Here is an 11,423-nt window from a genome sequence, read left to right as displayed (position 1 = left end):
CCCCCATATGCAATAAAGTTACAGAATACTTCAAGCCTACTTTTGCCATATAAATTCATTCGATAAACTGTCAATAAATTGTTTTGCATATGAGCAGTTGTCTATAACTACTTTATTTAAAATATATTGCAAATGACAACTTAATACATATAAGTCAATTTAGTTAAGTGGATGTAAAATTATTAAGCATAAGTAATTTTTTCTCCTATTTAAGAAAATTTCGTACTTCATAAAAATGCAGATAAAATTCTTAGTGCTATACAAAGTTCAGAAATTTGAATTCAGCAAAAAAAAATGTTTGTTTGTGTGCAATTTGTTTTCTAATTTTTAGTTCATATCCAAAAAATGGTCTCACATTAGGGAACATTTAACTACGATGACTTAATTTCCATAAACTATTATCAATTTAAATTGGCTTTGGAAAATTTCACTGGCTTTTTTGAAATCTGAAATAAAAAAATTTTCCGTGTATAAAGATTTTTTCCGTTGCATTAATTGTGCTAATACAATAGTAATATACGAGTATGTATAACAAAATAAATTGTAGTAAAAGAGTAAATATCAAAGTAGAGAAGTTACTTAGTTCTTGTATAATAAGATTTTAGTTTTATTTATAATCGGACATAGTTTTCACTGAGATAAAATGAATTTTTTGTATATATTGCTAATATATCTAATAAATCACACTATGAGCGAATCGACAGGAAAAGAAGCAACATTTACACTAAATATTTTCCATATAAATGATTTTCATGCCAGGTATGATTGTTAAGGCAACTTGATTAGGTTAATGAATTAATTCCACGAAAGTTGAATATGGAGAGTAGAACACCAAGATTGTGAAATTGATTAATATTCACTATATATAAAAATGACATCAAAACAAGTACATACACTGAAAAAACAATAAACAGTATTACAAACGCTGGCATCACGCCGATATCACAAAAATTAATAAATAATTTTCGACAAATTCAAGAAACTTTTTTTAGACATAATTACTTTTTTCACTTGTTAAAGAAAATTTGTAGTTTGAAGGAAAAAATTGGAGTTCGAAATTGCAAGAATGTCTTTAGTGACATACGAAGTTCATGATGGACGCATTTGTAGTAAAAGTTACAAATTTAAAGAAATAATGAAATATTTTGTGGAAAATATGAATTTAGTAAATCTTTATGCTTAATTTGTGTATATTTTCCCTTTTTTAGTAAATTTAGCTAATATGCGTAAAAAAATTATTCGAGTAAAGGAAACTTTCTCCAACTTGGTTTTAGTGAAATAGAATGTTCACTCTTTTTTTAGTGTATAATTAAATTTTGACAATTGTTTTAGAACAAAGTTCACATTAATTAAGATGAACTTTATTCAATTGAATTATATAAATAAAAAAAGAAAATTGGTATGAAAAAAATGCATAAGACTAAATTGGTTGAGCAATTAATTTTCCCAATTATGTTAATTAAATAGGATTGAACCACTTGATATATCCGGTGGACCATGTCACAATGAAACACAATGTATTGGAGGATATGCACGATTAGTAAATACTTTACGTTATCAAATGCTGAGAACGCGAAATGTATTATTCTTAAATGCTGGAAATAATTTACAAGGTTCCCTCTGGCATACAATTGGTGGCTGGAATGCTATTGGCGATATACTCAATTTAAACAAAGCCCATGCTATGGTATGGTCGAAACATTGATTTCCAAATTACATTGATACCCGAATTTCCTCTGTTTTTTTTTTCCATAGACTATGGGAAATCATGATTTCGATATTGGCATAGAAAATCTAATCAAGTTCCTGGGTAAACTCAAAAGTCCGATTTTAGCCGCAAATATTGATGCAACCAACGAACCACGTTTGGAAGGAAAATTTCAAAAATCAATTATTATGAAAGTTGGTGATCAAAGGATAGGCATTATTGGAGCCATTTGTCACACAGATATTGTGAGTTATGGAATATGTACGTTTTAGCACAATACGTAACATTTTAAAATATTTAACCAAAGGACCTCAAACAAACAGGACATTTAAAATTTCGCAATGCTAGTGAAGCTATATGGAAGGAAGCCAAAACATTGAAGACAAACTTTGTCAACATCACCATTGCTCTTACCCATTGTGATTTTGAAATGGCCAAAGTTATTGCTAGATTTACTAGCTCTTTGATAGATGTTGTTGTGAGTGCCCGTAGTCATACCATCGTAGAATCTTTGGATACCATAGATGAACCTAGAGCCCGTATATTAAATTTCGTGGGAAATCATAACGTTGTAATTTTAGAAGCTGGAGCTTTTGGCAAATATTTGGGACATTCAGAAATTGTCTTTGACGATGTTGGTAATGTGGTTAATTTCGAATCAAAAGCAATATTAATCGATGGATCTTTGGGCCAAGGTAAGTACAGAACAATAGTTGATGGTAAAATGGGCATATAAAAAATATATTTCTATAGAAAATTTTGTCAAAATTTTCTTTTTATAGATAATGTTGTCAAAATTTTATTTTTATAGAAAAATTTGTCAAAATTTTCTTTTTATAGAAAATTTTGTCAAAATTTTCTTTTTATAGAAAATTTTGTCAAAACTTTTTTTCTATCGAGAATTTTATCAAAATTTTATTTCTATAGATAATTTTGTCAAAATTTTATATCTACACATAATTTTGTCAAAATTTTATTTCAATAGAAAATTTTGTCAAAATTTTATTTCTATAGAAAATTTTGTCAAAATTTTATTTCTATAGAAAATTTTGTCAATATTTTTATTTCTATAGAAAATTTTGTCAAAATTTTATTTCAATAGAAAATTTTGTCAAACTTTTATTTCAATAGAAAATTTTGTCAAAATTTTTGTTTCTATAGAAAATTTCCTTAAAATTTTATTTCTTTGAAAATTTTGTCAAAATTGTATTTCTATAGAAAATTTTGTCAAAATTGTATTTCTATAGAAAATTTTGTCAAAATGTTATTTCAATAGAAAATTTTGTAAAAATTTTATTTCTATAGAAATTTTTGACAAAATTTTACTTCAATAGAAAATTTTGTCAAAATTTTATTTCAATAGAAAATTTTGTAAACATTTTATTTCAATAGACAATTTTGTCAAAATTTTATTTCTATAGGAAATTTTGTCAGTAGTTTTATTTCTATAGAAAATTTTGTCAACATTTTCTTTCTATAGAAAATTTTGTCAAAATTTTATTTCTATAGAAAATTTTGTCAAAATTTTATTTCTATAGAAAATTTTGTCAAAATTTTATTTCTATAGAAAATTTTGTCAAAATTTTATTTCTATAGAAAATTTTGTCAAAACTTTATTTGTATAGAAAATTTTGTCAAAATTTTATTTCTATAGAAAATTTTGTCAAAATTTTATTTGTGCAGAAAATTTTGCCAAAATTATATTTCTTTAAAAAATTTTGTCAAAATTTTATTTTTATAGAAAATTTTGTCGAAATTTTATTTCTATAGAAAATTTTGTCGAAATTTTATTTCTATCGAAAATTTTGTCAAAATGATATTTCAATAGAAAATTTTGTCAAAACAATATTTCTATAGAAAATTTTGTCAAAATTTTAAGGTCATGGGGAAGGTCTCGATTACAAGGATTCGGATATAAGAAAGATACGATTTGTCGTCAAGGAGTTGTAATTACAGATCTAGGGCTGTCAACAATCTCTACATGTAATAAAAAATATATTTAATTTTTTATAGATCCATATATCCTTCAAAAAATGCAATCTTGGAAAACAAAAATTGACATTGAAGGACAAGAATCAATTGGCCATTCGTCTATTGATCTCTATAAGGATGAATGTGATTCCAAAGAATGCATGTTAGGAAATTTGTACTGCGATGCCATGATTTCAAAGGTAGGTGCTTTTATTCACTTATGTCACATTTTATAGAAAAAGAAAAATATAATTTTGTTTACTCTGACAAGCAGCTAAGAGATTTAGAAAAGGATCTTGCAATTTGCCTAGTTCTTGGTCGTTCTATAAAAGCACCATTACGAAAAGGCGGTGAGTGAAAACGAAATATTTATTATAATTGTCGATTTTTCCAATGAAAACAGTGAATAATAAACCTAAGGTTGGGATTTATATCCTGCTGGTTTTTGTATCTGATCGTACTCGTATTGCTAAATCATTTCCACTTTCATTTCCTAATATCCTTAATTGGCTAGGTGATATAATAACCGTAGCCACTCGAGCCAAAAATAATCTACCAAAATTTAGAGAAACTGTTACAAAAAAAAAACTAAAAAAAAACAAAATCTTATTTTGCAAAAAAAATATTTCTATAGAAAAATTTGTCAAAATTGTATTTCTATAGAAAAATTTGTTAAAATTTTATTTCTATACAAAATTTTGTCAAAATTTTATATCAATAGAAAATTTTGTCAAAATTTTATTTCTATAGAAAATTTTGCCAAAATTTTATTTCTATAGAAAATTTTGTCAAAATTTTATATCTATAGAAAATTTTGTCAAAATTTTTTTCTATAGAAAATTTTTGTCTAAATTTTATGTTTATATATTTTTTTTTTTAATTTTATTTCTACAGAAAATTTTGTCAAAATTTAATTTCTTTAGAAAATTTTGTTAAAATTTTATTACAATAAAAATGTTTGTCAAAATTTCATTTCTATGGAAAATTTTGTCAAAATTTTATTTCTATAGAAAATTTTGTCAAAATTTCGTTTTTATAGAAATATTTGTCAAAATTTTATTTTTTTTTTGGTTTTCGTATCTGATCGTACTCGTATTGCTAAATCGTTTCCCCTTTCATTTCCTAATATCCTTAAATGGCTAGGTGATATAATAACCGTAGCCACTCGAGCCAAAAATAATCTACCAAAATTTAGAGAAAATGTCACAAAAACAAAAATAAAAAAAAAACAAAATCTTAGTTTGCAAAAAAAATTATTTCTATAGAAAAATTTGTCAAAATTTGTCAAAATTTTATTTCTATAGAAAATTTTGTCAAAATTTTATTCCTATAGAAAATTTTGTCAAAATTTTATTTCTATAGAAAATTTTGTCAAAATTTTATTTCTATAGAAAATTTTGTTAAAATTTTATTACTATAGAACATTTTTGTCTAAATTTTATTACTATAGAACATTTTTGTCTAAATTTTATGTTTATATTTTTTTTTTAATTTTATTTCTGCAGAAAATTTTGTCAAAAGTTAATTTCTATAGAAAATTTTGTTAAAATTTTATTTCAATAAAAATGTTTGTCAAAATTTCACTTCTATGGAAAATTTTGTCAAAATATTATTTCTATAGAAAATTTTGTCAAAATTTTATTTCTATAGAAAATTTTGTCAAAATTTCGTTTTTATAGAAATATTTGTCAAAATTTTATTTTTAGAAAATTTTTTGTCAATTTTTTTTTATAGAAAATTTTGTCAAAATGTTATTTCGTTTTCTTCAATCATTATTGGTGTACTTGAGTTCAGTTTAAAACCATGTATTGACTAAACTACAAGTGTAGCTAAACCAGCCGAGGAAAAATATGCTTGTAAAATTTATTTGGGCAAAGCCCTATAGACTGCAAGACGGTTGGATGGACAGCTATTTCGGAATTACCACATTCCTCATCAGCATCCTCTACTTGCAGCAAACCAATTATCAGAATAAAATCGGGTAATTCACTAAACCGAAAGTGAACTACACTTAAGCTGAAATCACGACGAATAATAAAATTTTATTTCTATAGAAAATTTTGTCAAAATTTTATTTCTATAGAAAATTTATGAAGCACCTCTTAGTTGTAGAGGAATATTATGGAAAATCTACAAAACATCAAAAATACTACCAAACTGTCAAACTGTATAAAATCTACCAATTTTGGTAGAATTCTACCAACAGTAGAATCAGTAATTGTTCATATTGTCTTACCATCGATACTATGGTGGTATTATAATTATTTAGCTATAAAAATAAACAGATATTTTGTAAAAGCGGCGATTAATTTTTAATGATTGTGTGTATTATGATTTTTTAAAAAAATATTGATCATCTATCATAAGAAAAAATACCATTTTTGTCCCATATGTTTATTATTACGATATTTAATGCTCCCGATTTAAGCTCATATATTGTCAGTTTATTTTTTCGATTTCAAGAAATAAAATATGCTGATGTTGTGGCCACTTATCCATTTGCGTACAATCTGACTGTATACAATATACCCGGTGACAAATTAATGGCAGCTTTGGAATTCTCTGTCAGTAGCATGGACTTGAGTAAGGATGTAAAAAACTCCAGTACATTCCTTCAAGTAAGCGGTTTAAGAGTCAAATATGATCTTAAACTTCCTCCACATAAACGTATTGTTGATATGAAAGCCGCTTGTCGAAATTGTCTCACCTCCAAAATTTACCAGAATATCAAGGCAACAGCAAAATATCGCATTGTAACATCGAAATTTTTACAACATGGTGGTGAAGATTTTACCATGTTGCGAGATTTCGCTACAAGTGTGAAGTAAGTATTATTTATATACATTGAAAAAAAATGTGACCAATATTTTTCCAATTAAAAATTTAATTTAATTCTAAAAAAATTAATAACAAATTTAATTGATTCCACAATTTTTTCATAAAAACAAAAATCAATATTAATTGTATCAATCAATATTTTAATTAGATCAATTAGTCTTTTAATAGACATTAGTGATTGACACTATAATTTCTGTGATTGAATGCATTTCAATTAAAAAGTAATTGGGTCAATTAATTTCGTGATTGAAAAAAAATTATTTTCATGTTAGCCTGATACCGAAACAGGCGATTAACTTCCAAATCCATGATTTTAATTTACAAATAATTATTATTCAAATAAATTAAAAAATTCTGTGTGGTAATGGAAACAACGGTATGAACACTTGATGATAGAAAATTAAAAAAAAAATGCTTTTTATATCTTTATACTAATATTATATTTACTATAAATTTAGTATCAACTATAAATAAATAAATAAAACTTATTGTTAGCTGTACCAGCGACAAAATTGCTTATTATTATATCAAACCTATTAATACATTTCATTTTTGTTTTCTCAGGACATATGGTATTGATACGGATGCTGTCGCTGATTATATTTACGATTATACACCAATTTATCCAAGCTTAAATGGACGTATTAAAATAAATATATAAATTTGTAAAGTATTTGTGTAGTAGTATTTTTTTTTTTCAATATTTAAAGGCTAAAGAAGCTAAAGGTGAAATAAGAGAAATGGGAGAGCTAATAAAAAAATCACAATGGAGATTTCTCTCATACAAATTCACAATGATCGGGAATAACACCTTCACTAAAATCTAAAAATAAAATAAATCTGTACGATCGCATATTGGCTGATTCTAGGTTATCGAGATAGCTGATACCAATTCTACCAAAATGTGGGAAAAATTTTACCAGCAAAAAACTACCAAACAAAATATTTTATTTTCCAAACAAAATGTTTGTTTCTATACAAAATTTTGTCAAAATTTTATTTCTATAGAAAATGTTGTAAAAATTTTATTTCTATACAAAATTTTGTCAAAATTTTATTTCTATGGAAAATGTTGTCAACATTTTATTTCTATAGAATATTTTGTATAAAGTTTATTTCGATTTTGTCAAAATTTTAGTTCTATAGAAAATTTTAATAAAATTTTATGTCTATAGACAAAAAAAGAATTTTCTGGTTCAATCACGAAATTAATTGATCCAATTAATTTTTTAATTGAAATGTCTTCAATCACAGAAATGATAGTATCAATTAAAAAATTAATTGAAGGTCAATTAAAAAATTAATTGATCCAATTAAAAAATTAATTGATACTATTAATTTTTGTGATTGATTTTTGTTTCAATTAAAAAATTTGTTGAATCAATTAAATTTTTGATTGAATATTTTTTAAAACTCAATTAAAATTTTAATTGGAAAAATTTTCGTGATTTTTTTTCTTGTGTATAGAAATTTTTGTCAAAAAATTATTTCTATAGAAAATTTTGTCAAAAATTTCATTTCTATAAAAAATGTTGTAAAAATTTTATTTCTGTAGAAAATAAATGTACCTCTTAGTTGGTTAGATATATTTTGCAAAATCTACCAAAACATCAAGAATTCTACCAAACAGTAAAAAATCTGTCATATTTGGTAGAATTCTATTAACTGTGACAGTACACATTTCCATTTCTTTTCCACAATTTTTGATTTCGGACAACAATTTTTTTGAGTGTAAATGAAGGCATAACTGCTATTTTTATACCCACCACCATAGAATGGTGATGGGGGTATAATAAGTATGTCATTCCGTGTGTAACACATCGAAATATCGATTTCCGATTAGAGGTGTGCGCGTGACACGCGTGATTCACGCGTGAATCACGTGAGTCGTGAATAAAATCAGAAGCAACTCTCGTGAATGTGCGTGAATGGGACTAAAATAAATATGTCGTGCGTGAGTAATCAAATCGGTTCGTGAATGTGCGTGAATACAATTTCTGCAAAATCACGCACACGATAAAAATTAAGATTTAATTCTTACTTATGTTAAATGAAATTTATTTAGCTGTCGAACTATATTTTATTTATAAATTTTGTTACCTTTGCTCATTCCCGGTTGGAAAATGTCGTGAGTTTCGTGAATTTGTCGTGAGTCACGTGAATTGTCGTGAATCGTGCGTGAGTCTGTGAAAGTAGTTCGTGCGTGAGTACTGCTTTTCATTTCGTAAATGTGCGTGAGTGTGAGTGGCTACGACACTTATTGTGCGTGAGCGTTCGTGAATAAATATTTGACTTCGTGAATGTGCGTGAGTGAGTGTGAGTGAAATTTCACTCACGCGCACACCTCTATTTCCGATTTTATAAAGTATATATTCTTGATCAGGGAGAAATTCTAAGACGATATAAGCATGTCCGTCTGTCCGCCTGTCCGTCTGTCTGTCTGTTGTAATCACGCTACAGCCTTCAATGATGGCGCTATCGTCCTGAAATTTGGCACAGATTCGTTTTTTGTTTGCAGGTAGGTCAAGTTCGAAGATGGGCTATATCGGTCGATGTTTTGATATAGTCCCCATATAAACCGACTTCCCGATTTGGCGTCTTGGGCTTATAAAACCCGTAGTTTCTATCCAATTTGCCTGAAATTAAAAATCTAGAGGTGATGCCCATCGGTTCATGTTTTGGTATAGTCCCCATATAGACCGATCTCCCGATTTTGTGTTTATGATTTCTCTAAAACTGAAATAAAATTGGTTCTCATAAATCCAAAATCTGATCTAGTCTTCATAGGTAGAATCTGGTTGAACTGATTTGCTTGGTCCTTCCTTCAATTGTTCTTGTCCTTGGGAACCACCTACACGTTGTTGGCGGCTTACCACTCCATGGCCTTTTTACCGTAATGGCAAGATGCCAAATCCGGTCAAAACAGTACGGAACAACCTTGTTTCTTCAGGAAAGACAGCAGACGTTTATTCAAACACTCTTTCACGTAAATTTCTTGGTTGACAGTCCCGGAAGCGATGAAAATGCTGCTTTTCAAGCCACAGGTACAGATGGCTTGCCAAATCAGATATTTCTTTGCGAACTTTGACAGTTTTATGTGCTTGAAAATATCTGCTACCTTTCCCCTTCCTTTTGCCGTATAAAACTCCTGTCCCGGAAGCTGCTTGTAGTCGGCTTTGACGTAGGTTTCGTCGTCCATTACCACGCAGTCAAACTTCGTCAGCATCGTCGTGTACAGCCTCCGGGATCGCGCTTTGGCCGTCGTATTTTGTTTATCATCGCGATTTGGAGTCACTACCTTCTTGTAAGTCGATAGTCCGGCTCGTTTTTTGGCTCGATGCACGGTTGTAGACGATACACCCAGCTTATTTGCGGCATCTCGGAGAGAGAGGTTAGGGTTTCGCTTGAAACTACCGGCAACTCTCTTTGTCGTCTCAGCGGCTTCCGGTTTTCGATTTCCCCCAGATCCAGACTTCCTGGCTGTCGACAAACGTTCCACAAACACTTTAATTACATTTGTAACGGTTGATTTGGCAACTTTTAGCGATTTTGTCAGCTTTGCGTGCGAGTAGCTCGGATTTTCGCGATGCGCGAGCAAAATTTTGATACGCTGCTCTTCTTGCTTGGACGGCATTTTGACAACTGAAGAGTGAATTCCAAAATCAAAATAGGAGCAACATTCTACACACACACACCTTCAAAATGAGGGGTGTTCAGGTTTTTTAAATGCAAAATTGAAAGAAATACGTCAAGTTTATATTGACCAAATTTTGACCGTATCACCCTTTAGCCTCCACACAGACCTATCTCCAGATTTAACTCCTTTCGCTTCTAGACCCGTAGTTTTTATCCGATTTGCACAAAAATGTAAATATACTGGAATTTTAGACCCTCAAAAATCTGTTTTTTACCGGTCCGTTCGGTAAGGCATCGATTAGACCGATTTCTCTTCTTGATTAGATTAGAGCAAACTAATCCGAATTCTTGATAAGCGATTCAACGATTGTCTCTAAAATTTGTGTCAGAAAAAAACTTTGCTTGTCTAAAATTTCGTTCCTCAGAAAAGAAAACACTTCTTTCAGGGTATAACAGGCGCACTGATCATGAAAATTGCTTGAAACTGAAAGTAAAATTACCAGATTTTACTCATTGTATTCCTTTAAATAATGGCGGAAAAATCTATAGATTTAAGATTTCAAATCAAGGCGTTATTTCATCATATAACAGGTTGGCTAATAAGTCCCCGTTCTAACAAAGAAAAATACATTTTTTTGTCAAAATTCGTTTTTATTATTCAACATAGTTCCCTTCAAGAGCGAGACAACGATTATAACGACCTTCCAATTTTTTGATAACATTTTGGTAGTACTCCTTCGGTTTTGCCTCAAACTAGGCCTCAGTTTCGGCGATCACCTCTTCATTGCAGCCAATTTTTTTCCCTGCGAGCATCCTTTTGAGGTCTGAGAACAAGAAAAAGTCGTTGGGGGCCAGATCTGGAGAATACGGTGGGTGGGGAAGCAATTCGAAGCACAATTCATGAATTTTTGCCATCGTTCTCAATGACTTGTGGCACGGTGCGTTGTCTTGGTGGAACAACACTTTTTTCTTCTTCATATGGATCCGTTTTGCGGCGATTTCGACCTTCAAATGCTCCAATAACGCCATATAATAGTCACTGTTGATTGTTTTTCTCCTCTCAAGGTTATCGATAAAAATTATTCCTTGCGCATCCCAAAAAACAGAGGCCATTACTTTGCCAGCGGACTTTTGAGTCTTTCCACGCTTCGGAGACGATTCACCGGTCGTTGTCCACTCAGCCGACTGTCGATTGGACTCAGGAGTGTAGTGATGGAGCCATGTTTCATCCATTGTCACATATTGACGGAAAAATTGGGGTGTATAATGA

The 11,423-nt window shown here is 29.2% G+C and overlaps 1 protein-coding gene across 2 annotated transcripts; it reads left to right on the top strand.

Annotated features, from left to right (window-relative positions):
• The first annotated feature begins 560 nt into the window (after positions 1 to 560).
• Positions 561 to 7,190, top strand: LOC142230413 (5'-nucleotidase-related protein-like). Of its 2 annotated transcripts, XM_075301055.1 has the most exons (8): positions 561 to 759; positions 1,468 to 1,687; positions 1,756 to 1,953; positions 2,016 to 2,403; positions 3,722 to 3,879; positions 3,954 to 4,029; positions 6,143 to 6,503; positions 7,082 to 7,190. In XM_075301055.1, exons 1-8 carry the CDS (start codon positions 644 to 646, stop codon positions 7,176 to 7,178), a joined length of 1,614 nt encoding a protein of 537 aa, XP_075157170.1. In that variant the 5' UTR covers positions 561 to 643; the 3' UTR covers positions 7,179 to 7,190. The 2 variants fall into 2 exon arrangements, with proteins under 2 accessions (XP_075157170.1, XP_075157171.1); XM_075301056.1 differs by lacking the exons at positions 3,722 to 3,879; positions 3,954 to 4,029.
• The last annotated feature ends 4,233 nt before the right edge of the window (positions 7,191 to 11,423 follow it).

This window comes from Haematobia irritans, chromosome 3, assembly GCF_050003625.1.
Source record: "Haematobia irritans isolate KBUSLIRL chromosome 3, ASM5000362v1, whole genome shotgun sequence".
In the NCBI taxonomy this organism is placed as follows: Eukaryota; Metazoa; Arthropoda; class Insecta; order Diptera; family Muscidae; genus Haematobia; species Haematobia irritans.
The sequence above is the reverse complement of the archived record's forward strand: the minus strand, read 5'-3'. Positions and strand labels throughout refer to the sequence as shown.